Source organism: Lissotriton helveticus, chromosome 2_1, assembly GCF_964261635.1.
Source record: "Lissotriton helveticus chromosome 2_1, aLisHel1.1, whole genome shotgun sequence".
Taxonomy (NCBI): domain Eukaryota; kingdom Metazoa; phylum Chordata; class Amphibia; order Caudata; family Salamandridae; genus Lissotriton; species Lissotriton helveticus.
This window is the reverse complement of record NC_136059.1, coordinates 1,391,805,719-1,391,828,498: the sequence shown is the minus strand read 5'-3', so window position 1 is coordinate 1,391,828,498 and position 22,780 is coordinate 1,391,805,719. Positions and strand designations below refer to the sequence as shown.

The window sequence follows — 22,780 nt, the reverse complement described above, 5'->3', positions numbered from 1 at the left end:
CTCAATTTCTTAGGATGCCCTCGGTCTGGCATCAGCTGCTGCTGTCTTTCAACGCCTCATGTTCAGGATGTTTAACGGTTTGCTTTCTTTCAAAATGACATCTTGCTCATGGGGGGGGGGGGGGGGGGGGGGAAGACTAGGAGTGAGCATGATGCCAGAGTGAAGAATGTACTTACACTGCGCCTAAGAAGAGAGGGTTAACAGCAGAATTCGCGAAATGCAATTCTGGTCAGGAATCTGTTACCTACTTGGGACATGTGGTATGTGACCAAGGAATTCTTCCCAACCCTTAGGTAGTGGAGGCCATTACTAATTCTCCTCCTCCAGCTAATAAAGAGAACATCAGGTCCTTTTTGGGTTTAGCGGAGTTCTATGCTAAATTTGTTCCAAATTTTGCAGAAGAACTAATAGAATCAAGCGAATTTTGAAGAAATGGCAATTTCAAATGGCATAGTGAGCTACAATCAGATGTAGTGTCTATCAAATCTAATATTTGCAAAGCAAAGCCCTTGAGCGGTATAGATCCCAGTCTAAAAATTGTCAATACTACTGATGGAAGTAGTAAAGGACTTGGTGCTGTGCTTTCTCAGGTGGAGAAGAATGGTAAAGAGGTAACCATAGCTTGTGATTCTAAGTGACTCACCAACTCAGAAGAGAAGTTCTCTGTAATTGAAAAGACGTTTTTGCATGTGTTTGGCGAGCAAACTGCTTCAGGCAATTTGTTGGGGAACGGTGTTCTTGCCAAGAACAGATCACAAGCCAATAAACTGAAAACAAGCGACTTATCCAAAGCTACACCAAGAGTTGCAAGAATGGCTTTACAATTGATGGATTGAGTAATGTTGTTGAGTATCTTCTGGGGATTAACAACCATGTCGCTGATTTCCTCAGCAGGTCCCCAGTTAATGTTACCGTCAAGCAGGATTTAGAAGCAAATGAATACTGTGTAGCAGATGTTTCAGGGACAAAAGTGACAAGTGCAGAAGAGTGGGAAAATGCTTGTAGTATGGATGATGTTTTGTGCAATATCAAAAACAAAATAACATCATGGGGTAGGAAGGAGAATCTGCGTTATGACCTGAAGTGTTTTTGGGAAATCAGAGACGAGTTATCTGTGAATGAGGTTGGGTATGTGTAGCGTGGTTCTCTCATTATTTCTCCCGCCACTTTCAGGAAAATAATTCTTGACATTAACCACGAGGGACACTTCGGTATCATACAGACTAAGAGGAGAATTAAAGAAATGTATTGGTGGCCTGGTATGGATAAGGAGGTGGGGATATACGTGCGTTAGTGTATTGATTGTGCTATTGCCGATAAAACTCAAGTCACGCTTAGACCCCCTTTGTGTCCTTTACAGATAGCAACCAATCCATGGGAAACAATATCTATGGATATTTTAGGTCTCATTTGAAATTCAGAGGAGATTAGCAAGTTTATATTAATTTTAGTTGGCACATTTTCAAAGTGGCCAGAAAAATAAATTACTACGGTAGATGCCACATCTGTAGAGCACTTTTTGAATGAGGTATTTGTCAAGAAAGGGTTGCCGGGGACCCTTATCACTGACAATGGACCTAAATTCACTTCCAAGGAAGTTAATGAATTCTTGGAAAGGACTGGAGTCAAACACAATGTTATGTCATTGTACCACCCAGCTGGTAATGGATGCGGTGAGAGTTTTAACAAGAGTTGTCATGAGTAACATCTGCATTTCTATGAGGAAAAGTGTCTAATGGCAATTGGTACTAGCAATATTAACATGGGCTTGTCGCGCTACACCAACAATAACTGGGTTTTAACCCCATTTAAGATTTTAAGAGAGCGAGAGCCGTACACCAAAGAAAACAACGATTTAGAAAGTGGTCTCCTGAGGTAGTCAGGTCCAATATCAGGAACGAACAGCACACAACAGTTTATTACGATCGCAAACATGGAATCACTAGAGTAAAACTCATGGTGGAGAATTTAGTCCCAGTCACGATTTTGAGAAGGATTTCTAAAGGTAGGAACAAATTCACATAACCATTAAACGTAACTGAGATATATACTAATGCAACCAAATTAAGTGATGGGAAAGTTTGACATTCCAGCAAGTCGTCCAAGTATAACTTGGGTGATTATGTACTTGAGGAAAATGGTGCTGCATGAAGTAGATTTTGCCCTCTTGGTTTCAGAGTAAAAGTTGTGGGTGGAGGTGCCTGATACAAGTAGAAGTGATGTTGAGGTGCCTGGCCCAAGTAAAAGTGATTGGCACAGTAGTGCTCGAAGTTGTGGTGGAGGAAGAGTGGTTAGAAATCAAGTTGCAAAAAGTGGAGCGAAGTGTTTGAGTGATGATGAGAGAAATACGAGGAGTGGGAGTTCTGTTAAGATTACCATACAAATTTGAAGATTTCCGTTGTTGAACTATTCAAGGAGTGTGGCTCTGTGAGGCTGTCCAGCTATCCCAGGATTTACATTGTTAACGGCACCTTATCTTTTCCTAGAATTGTGTAGTTGTAGCTGTGAGAAGTTGGCCTGATATGTGATGTCCACTATTCTAGTGGGCACCCTGTATCAGTCCAAACAACCCTTATGGTGATGGTTGTAAAGTCAACCTTGTAGACCAGCTATCCTAGTGGTAGCATGGACAAAGCAGTCTTAGGGTAAGCTCAAGAGGGCATGTGAAGCCAGCTGTTTTACCATATGCAATCCCTTTAATACCAAATGAATGGACACCACACAGATTATATATAGAAAATATATATGTATTTATTACTAAATTAATCCTCTGAACTCTTTATGAGGTCAGAGGCACAAGCACATAACAAGAGACTTAATCAACATACAATAAGTTGCACAAAATACAGTAATGCCCTTGGGGCACTTCGAACCATATACTAAAATAGTGGTATAAGAACCACGTCACGAACAAAGGATAGGCCTAGGGCCTGGAGAATCGCTGGGGCTATGCTGTACTACCAAAGGATTGGGAGCAGGAGGCCCCCGGGATGCGCGTGCAGTGTCTTTACACACACGCGAGTTACCATAGAGTTATAAAAGGGAGCGAAAGAATTGGAAACTAGTTCTTTTAGGTCACTTCCGGATGGACAAGCAGAAAGCTACTTGAAAGTTAGACACTAGGATAGTAAATACCCACAGGAGCACCGAAGTACTCACGTTACCTCACCCACACGAAGCGGGTGCATAGGTGTCAAAGTGTGTCGGGTTTTGTCGCTGAATCCTATGGAGCCTTGAAGAAAGATGCTGCAGTCGACCAGGAGGGAAGTGTCCGGTTGGATCCAAGGGCGGATCGAGGATGAAGAGTACCTGAAAGCAGAGGGGACAGAGTCTGGGTCACTAGCCAATGACCAGGAAGGAACCAGGAAGGAACCAAGTGATGTCGCGAATCAATCAGGTGATGTTGTGAAGCTTGTCTCTGCAGCCACGTGGACCAGGAGGTGTCGACGACGACCAGGCGCTGGATACGGACTGTCCCACGAAGGCTCTCGCTGTCGGAGGTGTCGGCTTCCGGATTGGAGTCAACAAGCCTTGGCAAAGGCAACCCACGCAGGAATCAAAGATGGCTTCTTGATCAGACCAGAAAGGTCTGATTGGCTTCTCCTTTTCATGGAAGCAAGGGCCAGTCTGGAGCAACCAGACCAGCGGTGTAGATTCAAGATTTCGTCGTCACAAAGGCCACTAGCCAACGGGCAAGTGACCGGACAGACGCGTCGAGCAGGAAAATGCAGAAGGGCCCCACGCAGAACTCATGGAGTGTGGAGGGCTGATCTTCGGTGCAGTTGGTGCTCGGGGCTCGGGCTTCTCAATCCCCAATGCACATCTTCGAGGGTGCCTCTGAAGTTGTACGGAAAGCAATTCGCTGGCTTTCCAAGATGGCCGGTCTCACGTCTCTCGTCGCCTCCACGGGTCTCAGCTCTGCTGGGACTGTGGATCGGGCTGTTGGAAGTCTGGAAGTCCGGGTCTTGTCAGGCTCTGTGCTCGGGCTCCTGCGGGAGCGTCGACAAAGCAAACCGTTGATCACTTGATGGTGCCTGCTTGTGCAGGGTGGTCACTCCTTGACCACAAGGGAGATTCTTCAGTCTTCTATGTCGAGTAGAATGTCGAAGGTCCAGAGTTTCGTTTCAAGTTTCAGTCAGGATACAATCTCAAGTCTTGGGACTCAGCTCCTACCTAAATACCAAATTTAGGGGCTGGATTACCTGCTAGGTCCCTCCTATGGGTGGGACCCAGGAAGGTGGTGGTTATACCCCTTTCCTTTCGTCCAGTTTTGCGCCAGAGCTGGGGCCGGAGTGCTCCAGCACCGGTTTGAACTGGACTATGCATGGGACACCTTGTGTGCCCCAGGCAGTGTCTCATTTCATTCAGCCCTCCCTGCCCCAATACACTATGGCCTGTCTGGGGTGGTGCTAGCACCTCCCAAGACAGGAAACCTATTGTGCAAGCCTTCCTCGCTGGAAGGGCTCCCAGCAGCAGGAGGTCAGACTTATGTCTGTGGCAGCAGCATCCATTTTGTGATGCTGAGGCTATGGTTAACTTTAACTGGGATTAGTAGGAACAACATGTATTCTCCCTTTAGAAGGGTGGAATACTACCCCCGTCGCCAGAACTGGCGAGGGGGTAGTATTCCAAAGCGTATGACACCTTACACGACATGTTTTGATAAAGCCAAACCAAAGTTAGCATTTAACCGCGAGGTTCATAATGCACTTAAGAGTATATGGCATGGCAATATCCTAGAACAGCTATAAGGACATGGTTCCGAAAGCTGCAGACAGGCTCAGCTCATGCTAGAGCATCATTTCACATAAAACCAAGCACTCTGCCTTCAGGATTGTTAAGGCCTGCCATAGGAGTGACTTATAGGTATATATGTGTCTATATATAATGGTAGGTATAGGAATACTATACCTAAGCAAGGAGTGATTACACGACCTTGCCCCAGCTGAGTGATCAGCCAGTTGTGTCAGTTTGGATGGCCAGCCAGGGGTGGCAAAAGGTATGCTGCAGCCCCTGGTAGGCCTTGGGTGCACCTATGCCCTGGGTACCTATGGTACACTGTACAGGGACTCACAAGAGTGACCCAATTTCCAATTGGTGATGTACCTAAAGTACATGGTGTGAATTTAGAGAGAGAACAGCAGGGCTGTGGGTCTGATTAGCAGGCCCACAGCCACATCTAAGTCGAAAACCAGTGAAGCAAAAAGCAAAAAGTGGGGTGACCATAGGAAAGCAGACCCTACTCTCCTACAGTAGCATTATCTAGGAATTACATTGTTTAATGTTTGCGTTACTTTTCCTAGAGTTGTGTTGTTGTTTTATTACAAATGTTCCAAGTAGCATTTTAAACGCAACGCAAGTTGCAACATTCTTATTTTGTGTTCGACATTACTATTTAATATTTTGCATGTTACAATTTACAGAGCTATGCATTTTTTCCCTCTATGTGTTAAAAGGGGAAGATGTGTTGTGTCCAACGTCGGGTGTGAGCACCTGGACATTCCATGTGACAGAGCTACGGTTGAGTTCACGGGGGATGGACGGTGGCACGTCTGGTTGTTGCTGCACTTACGACTAAAGGAACTCAACTACAAAGTCTGACAGAAAGAAAGGAGTACAGTGGTGGATTTTTTGGTGTGCAAGAACAAAAATCTCAGCATGTCATGTGTGACGCCGGCGGACAAAAATGTGAGTGCATGTGTCTTCTAGGCTTTTCAAACCATAAGAAGTAAGATGTGCGACAGGTAAGGCATGTGAGGTCATAGGATGTCAATGATTTTGGAAGAAGACATTACTAAATTTGGGTTGTGTAATTTCTGGCCTATTGAGGGTATTTGTCAAGTAATGCAATTTTGCTAAACAATCATGGCAACATTGCACAAACGCCTCCATTTTGTACAGTCAACCTTAATTCCATTAAAAATAAACAGGTGTCTACAACAGTCAATACGATTTACGTTAATAAAATCTTGGCAGATATTTGTGCTTCATTTGACTCGCCTCCTTCCCAAATTCGCCACAATGACTATACTACTGGGCACGATGATGGAAAGAACTTTGACACCGCAGCACAGCAAACCTAAAATATCATATCAAGTTACTTATGTACAGCTACATGCAGCCAGGGCACAAGCAGGGGGTACACGCAGGTACACGGCGTCCACCCTCTATTTTTAGGGGGTGGACACTGTCCACCCTGCCAAGAAGTTGGGCCCCACAGAAGTATGTTGAACTTGTCCCGGTGTAATTTTCAGACACCGGGACACAGTCAGCAGCGCCTGTATATTGTCTGCTTTCCATTCCAACCAGCAACGTGCAGGCTGCTTTTTTTTTTTCACCTCCAGCTGGCCCAACGTTAAGGGCCTAAGTTAAGGGGCCATCAAGCCTCTTTTTGTTTGAATATGCTGACTGGAGGCGGCCTAGAACCTCACACTTAAAAGTAAATGGAATGGAGGACAAACAAAGGCACACAGCTTGCTATCTCTTCACATGTACTTAAAAGAGGCATGCTTTTGACTTTGTTCGGTTCCTGTATATAAGTGCATGCACTGTCAGAACGTCCGATGTATTGGTCCGCTCCAGTATTTACACAACATTTCAATAGCACTGTTTTATTTCTTTTATTGTACTATGCAACCCAATACGAAACATACACACTATAATTAGGGCTCCCGGTTTTATGGTATTTATTTTTTTGCCATTTCCGTCTGTATTTATCCATATTTATTTTTGGGGCATTTTTTCTGTATTTATCCGTATTTATTTTTGCCACAAGCAAAAGACGCCGCTACAGCTAGTATTTTTCCGCATTTATTTAAATTGACAATGCACACCAGCGCCTGGTTGTTATTGACCAACACAATACATTCATCTGAAAACTTTGCCATTGTAGTACAAGCACATGTGCATTTCAAGAGACTATGCAGACATTGAGGCTCTTTCTGGTTTGTTAATGAAATGAAGACCACTGAAAACCTGTTCAATATTTGCTGATGAGACTGGAATTGCCAAGAGATTCAAAGAAAGATTACACAGTGTTGGCCATTCTAGTTTCTGAGAACGCCAGTATGTCATTGCACTGATGTCTTTTTGTGGGATAGGGTGCATTACATATTTCTTGAATTCTTCTTCTACAACATTCATTACATCATCAGAAGCTCCAACCAACATGAATAAATCTTTGGAATCATTGAATTCTTGACTACACTGAACTTTCTTGAATGGGTCCAGGATTGTAACCCGTTTCCAAAAAGAGCTGTAACTCATTTGCCCAGTTATGTTACGAGCTAGGACAGCATCCCACTTGTTTTTCAGTGCATCTTTAAAAGTAATCATCTCTTTTATTAGGGCATTTGCTTTTTTTTGTGGTAACATTTGCAATAGACTGGCGATCATTGGGTCTTGTGTATAGTCTTACTCCAATGCCATAGCCATGTCAACCTCTATGGCTGAAAATATTTGGTGGGCATGTGTTTCTTCTGACTCTAGCTTCTTCTGAATGTTGATGATACCAGTTAGGGTTTTAACAATGAAATGCAACTTGACGTAGAAAGATTGGTGGTTTGCACTGTTGGGGCCGAGGAGTCTATGTAGGTGATCAATTTTGAATCCAGAGGCTTCTTCATTGTTTACAAAAGCAAGGAAGTAGTGCCATATTTCCAAAAGTCTTACTGCTCCCTCATACCAGCTGAACCATCGGATCACAACAACTGCCCTTGGATATCTCATTTTTCCGTCTACATTTCCTTGCGAATAAATAAGTTTTAAGTTTCGCGCATACTTAAATACTGCACCAGCCTTTATAACAAAATCATACATGTCCCGGTTCTCAGCCTGAGACAGAGCATAGGAAACATCAGCATGTATAAGATGGCATGGATCTTTTACATGGATGGAATTAATCCTCTGAGCAGCGCGCAAATCAGTTACTGCCTTTGTCATATAGGATGCAGAATCAGAACATATTGCAACAAGATCATGCCATGATTTACCCAACTTTTGAAGCACACTGAATACAATTAAGGCAATTTTAGCAGAATTACACTCATCAGATACAGTGATGTCAACTAAGGCTTAGCGGCGACCCTTTTATTCATCATCACAGTAATATGTGACCAATGTTCCAATGGCTGGGTCACCATGCACCTCTGTGGTTTCGTCAATTGTTAACGAGATAGAGACATTTGCTACAGCTTGACGTATGTTTCCGAGATGTGCTTCAAACACTTCGCGTAGATATTTTTCATACATTTGACTGGATTTGCACATTGTCCTTGCTGCAGGGCACAGCTGCCTAATCAGGTCTCCAATTGGACCATCAGTCTGGTGAAGTGGAACACCACCTTCACACAGAGCTTTCACAAACTTGTGCAGGATATCCGCAGCCTCTTCAATATTTTGACGTGAACGAGTTGTGCATTGCTCCATGGTCATTTGCTCCATGCGGGCCTTCTTTACAACTGGATTCATAAAGGGGGTGGTGATGGACAGAGTATCTGAATTAAGCAGAACACTCCTACCCAGTCAAAAGATCAGGGCTTGATCCATCACCGTTTTTTAGCTCACTGCACCATCCCAGCTCAGAACCTGGCTACATGCAAATTAGTCTGACCCTGGCCCAGTGCATCATGGGAACAGGGCAGACCAAACTACCAAGCCAATTCTTTACTGGAAAGGAAACAAGCTTCCGGGGACCGGTTTCTGGCATTACAGCCGTCTTCGGCCCGGCTTGCTTGAATCCTGATGGTGCAGTGAGCAAGGGACTCACATCTGAGCATACCCTTCCACACTTGTGGTGGCCAAAACGATTCATAAAGGGGGTGGTGATGGACAGAGTATCTGAATTAAGCAGAACACTCCTACCCAGTCAAAAGATCAGGGCTTGGTCCATCACCGTTTTTTAGCTCACTGCACCATCCCAGCTCAGAACCTGGCTACATGCAAATTAGTCTGACCCTGGCCCAGTGCATCATGGGAACAGGGCAGACCAAACTACCAAGCCAATTCTTTACTGGAAAGGAAACAAGCTTCCGGGGACCGGTTTCTGGCATTACAGCCGTCTTCGGCCCGGCTTGCTTGAATCCTGATGCTCATTGCACCATCAGGATTCAAGCAAGCCGGGCCGAAGACGGCTGTAATGCCAGAAACCGGTCCCCGGAAGCTTGTTTCCTTCCCAGTGTAAGAATTGGCTTTTGTAGTTTGGTTTGCCCTGTTCCCATCATGCACTGGGACAGGAACAGACTAATTTGCATACAGCCAGGTTCTGAAACTGGGATGGTGCAATGAGCTAAAAAACGGTGTTGGATCTAGCCCTGATCTCTTGACTGGGTGAGAGTATTCTGCTTAATTCAGAGACTCTGTCCCTCACCACCCCTTGTTGTAAATAATTCTTTACAACTGGAGCAGAAAGTCTCTCATGGGTTTTGCTGCTCAGGTTGGCTTTGATATTATCCGCTGCCCTGTTTTCAATGTCAATAGTTGTTCGACATGACTTGCAGGTGAACATTTTCATCCCTTTAAGGGATACGGCTTCGAATTCTGCATACACCTGTACGTAATCGTCAATGTCCTTGAGTTTGCGGCCCATCTGTATAAATGTAAGGATTCAACAATTAAGCAGCCATTGGTTTGATGATTAAAATACTGTATGTGACCATGACAAAACACTCAGCCATTATCTGCACTGCGGGTTTGATTATGTAGGAATTCAAATCCATCAATGTTTCCCGTTGAACTTAGGTTGTACATTTTTAGTTGCAAATTGTTTCTTCTTTATCAAAATATGTTCACATATACCAATTTACTACCAAGAACAGAAAGTGTTTTTCTTACTCTTTCTGTGTTTTTCAAGGCAAGTAAAGTTGCTTTCTCGTATGTCATGCTTCCCTTGATGGAAATATATTTACAAATGTTTTCTTCTGCTGCAAATTGCAGTACATGATTTTTAGACAGAACGTGTCTAGCGCCAAAAAATAAATTACGTTGTCCTGGCTGAAAAGAATAAAATACTACCTGAAACCAAAATGAAAACACAACTTGCGAGTTCCAAGATGTAATTGGCTTCTAATGGAATTTACTCCATAGTAGTTCAAGAGGTACACATAATGTAAATAGGTCAGTGGGTTACTGCTTTTGTCAGAGAGACCCTATTGTTACTTGCAGTTAATAAGTAAAAATATTAACATAGAACAGTGAGCTAGTAACTGTCACATAAGATCTGTATGCAAATTGCAAGGTATAAGTTAGAGCGTTATGGTTTTTCTTCCAGTCTCTGATTATCCTAATGTGGCAAAAAAAGGGAGGAGAATTGCTGCTGACAGAAACTCCATGGCTGGGAGACAAATGGCTTGCAATTCCACTTTTAAGGATATTTAGGACATTCTATGATTAGAAATGCATCCCACTTTGTGAATGTATTTTAATTTCAATAACTCATATAAACTTGCATAAACATGTGTATCCATAGGTTACAGTAAATAACGTAATAAGCTGTAACCGTTTAGTAAAATGGGAAATAAATGCTAAATATTGGGATATTATGCTCTTTCTGCCACACTTGACTCCGCCCACTGACCCAATACACCCACTGATTCTCTGCCCACAGTTCCCCTACTTTTTCCCCCACTTCGAAAACTGGTGTGACGAGAGCATACTGGCCGCTGCTGGGCTGAATTTCCCTTTAATCAGTTCTCATCAAGCATGCAGCAACCAGTGACAAAACTGCTCATGAGTAGTTAAGCCATTTAAACAGCTCCTGCTACAAATCTGCAGGCCAAGACTTTCCCGGCAAGATGCTGGTGAGGCTGTGAAGTGCCAGCCTTATGGCAGATAATTAGGGCTACATGTGCCGCTGGAAATTAATGAGACTCGGAAAAAATGTGCCTTTGGAAGCATGCTCCAAAAGGCATGTCATGGGGAAGCCTGGAAAATATTTCACTCGGTTTTCAAGGGCGAACAGCTGAGGGAGACACACGAAAGGTTGCACATCCGCCCCCTTGTTATTCCTTGACCCTACTCCCTGCTCTGCAGGAGGGGTGATGCTCCTTAAAGAGGTCCCAGATTGTAAACTCTAGTCCCTCTGTTAACCGCTGTCTCCCTCCATGCCTCCCTGTCTGTATTGGGCATTGTTTGTTCCAGGAGGATGCTGTCCTTGTCCATCCATACTTTGTTAAAAACATGTTAAAGGTGTGGTGTGCCAGTGGATGCCTGCTGCCACAAACTGAATATCCTGTGTGAAAAAAGCACGATAGACCACCAGTGGTCCTTTTACATGAAGACTGGCCTGTGTAAGCTTGTGCAAGTGATCAAGGATATGCTGCATATGCTGCCTTTCAGTTAACATCCTGTGAGGGCAACTTGTAAAATTCTATAAGTAAACATTTCGGAGACCTTCTGTTTTTTTCTGGTAACTTGCACATATAGCTGGCAATTGGGGTTCTTCTGTGGCCTGGTCACACTTGCTTTGGCGATGTGTGTCTGAACTAGAACCAATGCACTCTCCTAAGATCCAGTGTTGGGAAGAGATGTGTAGAACAGTGGAGTTTGGGCGTATGGACCCCACCCTGTGTCGTGCCTCACCCCGTGCCTGCATTTATCCCAAGAGAGAGGTGATGAGACACTTGAGCTACTCTCCAGTCAGGGAATCTCCCTCGTGCCTAACTCTGTAAATATCTTAGATATTGACTCCTAAACAATAAAATAACTACACCACTTCTTGAGATGTAAGATAAAACAAGCATTTACCATGCAACGGTTTCGCCTTTCAAAAAGTTAGAGCTATTGACAATCTCCAAGATGAATGTGTAGTAAGGAGTGAGTAGTGATAAGTGGAATTAGTAGTAGAGTATTATAACGGAGATGACAGCCAGGCACGACGGGACACGGGATAAGCCTTGAAAGAAATTAAAAAATAAATACACATTAGCAGTAAAGTCAAAATGGCTTCCCTCTAAAAGTATAGGAAAGGAATACATGGACGACAAGAAACGGAGACAACAGCCAGGCACAACGGGACACGGGATAAGCCTTGAAAGAAATTTAAAAATAAACACACAGGGGGAGGAGCTACGCTCGTAACCAAGATGGCCGCATAAGCTCCCGGCTCCGTCGACCTCCGCCAGAAGCTCATAAATCCTGTGCACTATTCTGACTTCCCGCCGGACTCCCGTGCTGGTGAATTGCGCCTGATTCGAAAGGTGCAACCCCGAAATTTCTGGCGGCCCGGAAGGCGGAGATATGCAGTGCGTCATTTTTGGCCTGCCCCAGACTTGACGCCGGGGCCTCGAGTTTCAACTTGGCCGGGTTGGAGTCGAACAACATCGGCTGTGGAAAGTGGGTTGATCCGGTCTCCCGAAGTGGCTTTGTTTCTTTTCCCTTCTTGGATGGCGCTCCGGTGACGGCGCTACCCTGCGACTACGGTGGCCCGTTATTATCGAGTATTTGTTCGAGGATTCTTTTCCCGGAGACCCCATTGAGCTCCCGGTGGTTCTCTGGGCTAGATTCCTCGTGGGCGGCGACGGTGTGCCTCTCGTGCTGTGGAAGTGTTTTGCAGTGGACTTTGCATTGCTTCTGCCCTGTGCCCCGGAGAAGTCGACCTCTGGGGTTTGGATACCCGCCCGGTCGCTCATTGAGGGGCTATGGAGCGGTCTGAGGCTACACCGTCGCTACGCACTGTAATGGCCGCCATTTTGCAGCTTCACGAACGGGTCGCCGCCGCCATCCAGGGGATGATTGTCACTGTTGACTGTGTTAGTCCTAGACCGTATTCCGACCCTTTGTTGTTAGAAAGTCAAGCTACTCCACCCGCGGATACCGTCTTGATTGGCGCCGAGGACCCCGAGCGGGGTATTCATTTGGAATCTCCCAGCAACCCTAAGATGGCGGGGATCGAGGCCGAAACGACTGGATGTGTGTTCAGCCCTGAATCGATGCCACCCGAGATGGCTGTGACTACCCCTCTGAGAAAGTATGCCTCCTCCCACGACTGTCAAATTCGACCCTCGCCTCTCTCTGTGAGCGATCGACAACGCTTGGACACTTTTTCGCTGATGGGCAGTGGACTTGCTCTGACTTTTGATCTCTGTGTACGTTTATCCTGCTTTCCCTCTCCTCGCATTAGCTTTGACATTCTCTTGTTTTTTGGCATTCTTGTTGTGATGGCGGTCCGATTGGGTGTATCCAACGTGGAGAATCATGGCGACTTGTTTGTGCTGGGGGGAATTTTTGTTTTTGACCGTGAGGGTTTGGGCTGAACTTGATTGAATTTCGATGCAATGTTTTCTTTGGTTTTTGGCTGGGTTGTGTCTATGGGAGCGGGGCCGGCTGTGTATCTGAATAGTCTGGTTATTGTTTTCTAATGTATCTGGACGGGGTCTGCTATCTCTGTTGGTTGGGGTCGGACGGGATGTTCTCTTCCCTCTCTGTTTGCGGCTCCCCTACAGGCTATTTCTTGATTTGCTCTGCTTTGCTTTTCTGACGGTAGGGGGTGTCTGCTTTTGGCGGGGGGATGAGAGTCCGGGAGCTCGTATCGTGTTGTACATTCTCCTCCCCCACCTTTTTCCCCATCCTTGGGGTGTAGTTTAGGGGGCGACAGGCACACTGCTAGTGGGGTTAGGTCGTAGCCATCGGTAGGGGTGTAGGGTGGGGGGTTGTGGGAGGGTTTATTATTTTTCCTTTGTTATTTTCTATGACCTTTCTATTCCCTTTTCCCTTCTCTCACAAGAACTGTGGCATATTCTCCTGTTTTTATCGTATCTGGGTCTCACTTGTATGCTTCGTAAATCCTGTATTTTTGGTGGATGGGGTGGGGGGAGGCCTGCGGTCATTGACGTTTACTTGTTTTGCTCCAGCCATCCGCTGGTATCGATCATTCTGCCACTCATGACTGTATGGTTTCTTTACTTCACTCGCCCATCCCCAGCTGTAATGCGTTTCGTTTACTGGCACCCGATATGTGTATTACCTCTCTTGTGTTTAAAATAATAAAAATATATATATAAAAATAAATAAATAAACACACATTAGCAGTAAAGTCAACGACGGGACACAGAAAGCCTTAATAACATTAAACACACATTAGCAGTAAAGTCAACGACGGGACACAGAAAGCCTTAATAGCATTAAACACACATTAGCAGTAAAGTCAACGACGGGACACAGAAAGCCTTAATAACATTAAAAGCAGAGTCAACAGAGCCTAACTCTAAACATAAAGTTACTAAAAATAAATAATAAACACGTCTTACCTCTAAGACTCGCAATGAACACCAAAACCAAATGCCGTGACGAAAAAAAGGATTCAGAAAAAAGGGGCGGGTGAAGGGGCGGGTGACGAAAAAAGGGGCGGGACAAATAACCGCACGGGAACGCCCCCGATTCGCGTCCTGACGGGGGAAAGAGTGACGGACAGCAATGTCTTCCAATGGCTAGCCTCCATTTATGGCGCTAGCCAATGATAGACTAAGGCGGGACATTGCCACATAGTGTAGATCAACAGATTTCGCCTGCGCGAACGCTGCTGTGCAGCGGACGCCAGGCGAAACCTAAAAAACGATTTCAATACTTGAAATGGGTAGGGCGTCAGCTTAAGAATGTATAAGCACATGTGAGCCACAACATGTGTGTTATTTAGAGATCTGGAATGAGATGTAATGGCGCAAATAAGACTAGCACTGCCTAGGGCTGAGGCCATATTAACAATATGCACAACAGGAATACTGGGCAGATGGACTGAGCAGCAGTGGCAAAGGAAACCCGACCTGAGCAATAATCCCTACCCTGGTACGATACTGATGCATAGGGTCTGGGGCGGGCTGAGACAGCTTCCCCGGCGCACACACACAGCCGCACCCGAGCACTTCAAAGGTCTTTAACCCCTTTGACGCTCATGACGAGCTGAGCTTGTCATGAGTTACGCCTATCGTACCCTCATGAAGAGCTCAGCTCGTCATGTAACGCGGCTTTTTTAAAAGTGCCGAGCACAGCGGGAAAACCGCTAGCGCGCATGCGGTTAAAAGACCATTTACATGTTAATTAAGCTTTGTTGGTATTTCACCTCTTAGCACCCCTGCAGCTCCCTGACAATCAGCCCCTCTCCCCTCCCCACCCCCACAGAGCAGAGTCTCTCCGAGTCCGGGCGCTTGCGGACACAATTTAATTTTTTTTTATAAAACGCAGGTACAATGTCTGGAAGGTCCGCGGGCCACTCTAGCGCTTACTTGGCACCCCAGTCTTCGGGTGCTATAGTATCAGTAGACACATTCTTGGGCCTTCAGATCTGTAGAGACTGTGTCAGCCTTGGAGAGCTGTTGTGTGTGTGTGTTGGGGGGGGGGGGGGGGACGGCACTTGTCATTTGGAAGTAGAGTAGAGTGCATTTATGGAAACCATTTAACCCTTCCGTGTTACGTGCTGGAGAGAGCAGTGCAGTGGGACGTCGGATCTTTTATATCTGGCGGTGCAAGAAGGATGCCCAACGCAGGCCCAGGAGAGCCGAACCCGGATCAGATGCCCAGGACATCCACTGACTACGTAAATGAGTTCCCATTACATTCACTGAATACAATATCTCAGGATGGCTCAGTGAGTTGAACGCATGCAGTGATCTGCGGGTCATGGGTGCGATTCCGTCAGGCCTGTAAACGGAGTCTGTGCATGCAGATATCAGGGTGAAAATTAGTTATGGGGAGGGAGGTGCCGGGGCTAAGGGTCTCCCTGGTTTCAAAGACTCACCATGGAGCTTTGGGGCGCTACTTGTAGCTGGGTATTTTCGTCCTGCAGTGCTCCGATCTCTCACTAGAGGAACGTGTGATGCCCCATAAAATAAAGAGGGTAGGTTGGGGAGGGGGTCTGAAGGTTTTCGGGCGGAAGTTACAGGCACCGGATTGTAGCAGAATTCATAGCCTTAGCATTCAACCTGGGGGCACTTAAACTTAGTCTGACCCCTATCCCGCTCACCCCCCCCCGCAGTTGTAAACCTCACGCTAAGTAGGCAATCGATCATGTAATGGCGTGACGGCAGGCCCTTTCCCTCCACCCCCGCTATAAACTATTAAGCTTTTCTGTTCTGTTTTCGCAGGTACTCATCTTATGCGGCATCGGAGAGGGCACAAGGGGGGCATGGAACAGGGCGCTGCGGCCAAACTGTGTAGGAAAGAGAAGCATTCATGGCCAGGTAGTGGAAGAGTAAACGAATACAGCAATATAGCACAGCTGGATAATGCGCCTGTAGCAGCGATCTGCCTTTGACATTCAGGTCTCTGGTTTCAACTTCTGAGAGATAGCTCAGTGTGTAAGATACCTGTTCCTGCCAGAGAGAGGAGTATGCTCTCTGGGAGTGCCTGTCTTAGAGTTTTAGACTAACTTTGACAAGACACCCATGTGAAGCTGGGGTATCAGCGTGGTGAGACACTCAGAGCCACTGTCTCCGTGCATTAGGTACACTCTTGGGGCCGTGATCAGGCATGTCTGTATTGAACTCCTCCAGACAAGAGTTTAGAGCCTGCCGCGAACTGTTCAGTGTAATTTGTAGGTCATAGGTTCAAATTTCAGGGCGATATGGCAGGGTTAATAAAATAGGTCTGATTTCCTTTCAAATATATGTTGCCCCATACAGTTCAGATGAATGCATGTCCTAAGAATGGCGGTGAGTTCTGCGGAACTTTTCAACTAAAGAAATGCGATGATTAATTTAGAGGCAAAATCAATGTGTTTCAGCGTTTAGCTCTCAGCGGCCAGAGAGAAAACACACAGCTCATTGTACTATGCGGATTTGCACTGGAGATAAATATACAGTATATATACTATGTAACATGGCCTCAGCAAAACTGCTGCTTCAGGTGTTCAACCGTCTGAGGTGGCTTACTGGGGCCTGTGGCATTCAACACAGAAAATCAAGGACAACAACCCCCACCTCACCCACATGACGACAGAGAATACGATCCTCTGCTGCTGCCGGGGCATCGGGGGAGCAGGGGAAATCCTCTTACCTTGCCAGGAGAAACAACGGCGGGCTGGTGCAGAGTTTGAGTGGCGGAGCCCCTGAGATGCCGAACGTCAAGACAAGGGCCGGTGCAGGTACACAAGCTGATGGTGGCAGGAAGGCGTCTTCAAAATCGGCAGGGAAAGAAGAAATTCAGCCAGGTGAGCCCCCAAATAAAGGTAAAAAGTTATGAGGGTGAGGCTGGATGTGTTGGAACGCCCACACACACAGCTTGATTCCGACGAGGATTGGGTCAGGGGAATGGCCATCCTTGATAGACCCTGTGCCAATAGGTCCACATGAAGGCGCTAATAGACCGTGATTGGAAGGGATTACAATGAATTCCCAGGGGCGTGCAAAGGAAACAGCGACAGCGCGGCAACTTTTGCCAGTGTTTTGCCGTTTCTAAATATAAATACAGACAAAGGAAATATAGATTTCCGTCTGTATTTATATGTAAATATCCGTAAAAACGGAAAACCGGGAGCCCTAACTATAATTGACAACATACCATGTAAGTGTGTAAATCAATGTACAAGATTGACAGGAGACAGGGTTACAAGTTGTACAAGTTATAAGTCCATATCTCACTGTGCTATATTCGAAGGATTACAATTTATGAACTGCAGGTAACAAAAGGATCTCTGTTTAAAAAGGCAGTAACCAACTTACCTATCTACGTACAATAAAATTCTGTCATCTGTACGTTACCTGATGTGCTTAGCAGGAGACTTGTTAACCTTCTAAACTACTTTGATTCAAATCTTGGACTTCACAAAACCCAGATCTCTCCCAAAAGGATAAACCTCCAGAGTTATCTCGCCATTACTACTATTCCCTGAGATTTACTGGGCACTTGTGCACGTGCCTTAACCCAATCAAACATTTTAATATCAAGCTTTGCAATCAATGAAGCAGAACAGATCTAAGGAAATGCTTCTCCTTGTTGCCAATATCTTTCTGGTAGGGTTTTTAAAAAAAAATGTGTTAGTTGGGTCCCAGATTTTGCATCAGGATTGCAGCACTTTTTGGCACTACCCCAACGCAGAATATAATTCATTAAATCTCATAATGCGCCTAAATTTACTCATGATATACCAGATAAACATAAGTGTGAGGTCTTAATATCTGATGTCACTTATGTCGCTTTCTATGTCATGTGCAATGTCACACGTCGTGACATCATGCGCTGTGTTGGCACACGTCATGCTTTCACTTGCATACTGCCTAACTTGGTTAGTCCCCCCACTTCTATTTTATAGGATTTGTGCTCTGCGTGCAACCAACATAAACAAACCAAATGTAGATACAAGCCGTGTTTGAGCGGACATTCAATGGATACATTTCAACATCCGGGTTTTTGAGGTAGGTCAAGTCTACAGTATGTTATGTTAATAGGAGCTTGTAAAGCGCACGGTCACCAAAGGTTTCATGGCACTAATCGTATGAATATAAATGCAGGATTGCACGAGGAGCCATGTGTTCAAGGCCCTTCTAAAGCCCTGTAGGTTGTCACAGTTCCTGGTTGAGAGTGGAAATGAGTTCCAAAGCCTAGGTGCCAGGTAGGAGAACCTGCGTCCACCCTGCCTTTTCAGTTTTCCCTATGTTGTTTATGTCATACTGGCGATGTCTGTATGCGGCCTCGGATGTCTGTGGTCATGGAATGTCAGATGCACTAAGTCGATGGGCGTCGGCTGTAAACACAATGGCTCAGGTTAGTCGATGTGGCGATTGTGTGCATCAGGTAGTTGTGATGACAAACTTGATTTGTTACTGGGTAGAAAGTGCGTGATGTCACAATGTTATTGGTAAGTGGTGTCTCGGAATGTTGCGTGTGGCGTTACAGAAGTAGGTTGTCACTGGAGATTTTACGTAATTTACCTGACACATCACCACTGTTTGGTCTCTGACGTCAAAGGTGTGCTGATACAAAGTGAGTGTAGGGTGCGTGACGTGTAAGGTAGATTCGTGTGGTCGGAAATCTGCTATCAGTGACAGTCAAACTCAGACATCTTAATAAAATCACCGTTTACCTTCCGCGATGACCCTGCGAATTCGCAGCTTCAGCTCTCCCAGCTCTACCGTCTGCCCCACGAAGTCATTCTGGTCTCGGCTAGAAGCTCCCAGAGACCCAGGGCCCGCCAGAAAATCCAACGCCGACTGCAGCAGCGACATTGGGGCGCTGGGCGGGATTCGGTTACCCTAGCTTCTTCGGCGGAGGTGTTCAACGCTTCACGGTCACCATAGCCCGCGCGCCAGTTCCGTGAGGTGACGTAGAAGGGACGTTCTCACTGCGCAGCTCTGACATCCACTACGAGAAATTACGGCCACTTCCTCATCTCTAACCATGGACGCAGAGGATTGGTTACAAAACATTCACGTGACCGATTTTCGTGACATGTAGGGGGCGTGTCCGTACCGCTGCAGTCTTCACTTTTAAGAGTTCGGCTTTCTGATATGGCTTGCTGCCCTATGCGCTTCTTTTTAGGTCGAGATCGGCGAGGCACTTGGTGCCACAGGCCACGCCCAACACTTGCAATTTATTCCATCCCATGCCAGTCAAAATTGTTCACTTTTCATTGGCGAAATGCTGCTTGTTATCCCGCCTTTGGATGTGTTTTGACTTTGGTGGTGACTGCCCATTCATATGTCGCATACTCATTGCTTAACAAAATGTGTGTTTGGCGCACTCCTTTTTAACGTTGAATGGTCCTGCGCTGTGCCTTGTTGTTTGCTTACCTTTGCTTGATTGAGCGCCGTTTCATCTTTCTTCACGCCCGCTGGCTGTCATTCATAACCATAATTTATGTACATTTCATAGCGGCGATGTGGGTGAGTACGCATCTTTAACAAGCCTGTTATTATTAATGTTTTTTTAGAAACCCTATTTTTCCAGTCGGGCTGATTTTCACGCTGGTTTTGGAAGGTACGATAAACCGCGATCTTCAACAGAGCATGGGCTTGGAGGGCACTTAAATGGTTTTCTTCCTTCCTCTCTGATAGATCCCAAATGATCAAAATAGCGAATAGTCTTTCATCTCCTTTGGCGGTAGGTCAAGGTGTTCCTCAAGGCTCTATACTTGCACCCACTTTGTTCAACCTCTATTTGGAACCATTGGGAAATCTCCTAAGTAAATCTGGGATCCTCTATCATCTCTATGTGGATAACACTCAAATCTACCTTAAGGTGGCCTCCACTCTTTTTGTTTTTTGTTGAGGCAAGATGGCGGCCGCGGAGTCGGCTGTGTGAGTCGCTAGCTCCCCTGCTCCTGGTTGGGAAAGAAGAGTGAGAGTGAGGCATCGTGTTCACAGTAACAGCTTCATGGATTCTGTTGGCTGATTTATTAACTTTAACTGCTGTTGACAAAAATTTGAAGTTGCGCCCTGGGCTCTTTGTTGGGAGTGCTTGAACGCCGCATGGTTTGTTTTCTGCTGCTCTCCGGCACGTTGCGAGTGCCGGTTTGGCGTTTACCACCTTTCCTGTTCGGCACACACTTTAGTGTAATTCGTGGTGCCGGAGCGCCAGGTATCGGGATGAAAATGCCTCTGAAACCTCCAGCTACGAGGAGCGGAAAAACAAGAGCTCAACCCGTGCAGAGCGAAGGTATGAGCCCCGATAACCCAGGAGCTGCGGGTGAGTCGGGGGAGAAGGGAGAAGGTGATAGAATGGCTGCTCAGTACTTTTCGTTGCCAAACCAAAAGAAAGGTGGGGACCGTTCAAATAAAATTGGTTCAGTTGCCCGTGTTGGTAACCAGGGTTTGCAAACTTTACCGGCGCTGTTCGAAAAACAGCTTGCTAAAAATGTACAGATCCCGTGTAAAAGTAGTTTGGCAAAAGGCGCTCCTGATACAGTAAATAACGAGATCCTTGCACGCTCCATTGACCAGGAGGGGCACCTGATTCAAGAACCCTCTATAGAGGGCTTACCCATAGAAGCAGCCAAAACGCCTTTAGTTATTCGTGAAAAATCCATCGGAAAAGATCAATCCAGTGGCATTATGGGAGTTGGAGTTTGCTCGAATTTCTCCGTAGAAGAAATCGCTGGTAGCTTGGAATTTCTTGTGGATGAAATAGACTCACCTGTGTTAACTGAGGACTTGCGTTTACCAGACGTGACTGGCTCCCAAGAAATTGCTGATAATTTCTATTCTATGTCTGATTATTCATCGGATGAAAGCGTTAGCAAAGATTGGGCTGATTATCCGGATGATGGTAGCAGCGTAGAAGATGAGCCAAGAACGTGTGAGATCTCCCCAGGAACCGCTACAACTGCAACAACTGTTAAGAAACATAGAGTCAGAAAGACCCAGGGTGCTAGAAACAAATCTTTGGATATTGGTGCGGCCTCTCCCAAATTAGTCACTTGAGTGGTCCCTCCTCAAGAAGATATGCGGCCTGAATAAAATGGTGTGGAAACAGAGGTGACACTATGATATACCAAACTATGATGGAACATAGGGCGGAAATAAAGATGGAGAATACCCAAACACAAGCTATGTATCGCAAGGTCCAGTATGCAGTAAGACGGGTTACTAAAATTTGTTCTGACATATCGCTGAGAGTGACTGAAACAGAGACTTGAACATCAACGTTGGAGGATGATTTGGCCGCACAGAAACTAGAGATTAATTCTATAAAAGCTCAACGAGATGACATCAGTTATAAACTCTCGGAAATGGAGAACCAAGCACGTAGAAAAAACTTACGTATCCTGGGGGTTTCCGAGGGTTTGGAGGAGACCGATGTTCGAAAATTTGTGTGTGAGCTTTTCTCGGAGGCATTCCCAGAGCTGACAAAATGGGACTGGTCTATGGAAATTCAGAGGGGGCATCGGTTTCCGTTTACGGTTAAAAAAGGAAGACAGAGAGAAGATGATCATCCAAGAGCGATTTTGGTTAGATTTAACAATTTTTTAGCCAGAGAAGCAGTTTTTGGACTTGCCAGGCCTGATAAGAAAAGACTAGCAAAAGGCTGCAATTTTTTTGTCTGGCTGAACTTCTGTCAAGCTACTGTATCCAAACGATGGCATTTACGTCAATTGATTCCTGGGTTTCAAGAAAAGGGTGCAGCAGTTTATTTGCAGAACCCGGCCCAGCTGACGGTTGTCGTTAAAGGACAAACTAGTTTGTTTTTTTCCGAAATTGTGGCTAAAGAGTATTTGTTGTCATTATGATAATGATAGGTTGATCATATTTGAGAGTCTTTGTGAACTCTAAAGCTTAAGGATTCTTTATTTAGTTAAGTTTATTGAAAGTAATATTATTTTTTCTCCAACCAAGGAAAGCGGGGGTGGTGTAGGAGAGTAGGGCCTGCTTTCCTATGGTCCCCCTGTGGAAAGGTAGGGCCGATGTCGACCGAGGACCTTCAGTGTTTGCCCGGCGTTAGCCGCCACTCATACCATTCAATATTACCAAACAAAGAGGCAGGCGCTGGAGACAGGAAGGCAGGAAACAGGAGTTTATTCTGACGGAGCAGAACACGTCAAATCAGACAACAGGGTATCTTCTCGAGGTGCTCTAACCGCATCTCTGAGGCCTGGCCTCTTATACACAGGTTTATGGCTTTATTACATATATTGCATCCGTAATGTTTCTTTGAAGGCCAGAAAAGACATCCTCGGAATCCCCGGTCCAGGCCCGTTCCCACACACATCTACAGTAGAGTTCCCACCCCAATCTCAGCATGTGGTGGTTATCGCGCAGCTGGACATTCCGCTGGGAACGGGAGAGTGGGCGATCGGTCGGATCTGGAGGTGTGAGGGTATTGATTAACCACCGCTCCTTTGATGTGAGGCGAGGTCCTA

At 45.7% G+C, this 22,780-nt stretch overlaps 1 protein-coding gene across 1 annotated transcript in view; it reads right to left on the bottom strand.

Moving 5' to 3' along the window:
- The window catches only part of GAK (cyclin G associated kinase), a 1,786,158-nt gene extending 1,766,825 nt beyond the window's left edge, over positions 1-19,333 (bottom strand). The window contains exon 1 of the mRNA XM_078676333.1: positions 19,010-19,333. Coding sequence (XP_078532459.1) covers positions 19,010-19,151 — 142 coding nt within the window. The 5' untranslated portion in view covers positions 19,152-19,333. The remainder of the gene's footprint in view (positions 1-19,009) is intronic.
- Positions 19,334-22,780: the final 3,447 nt, after the last annotated feature.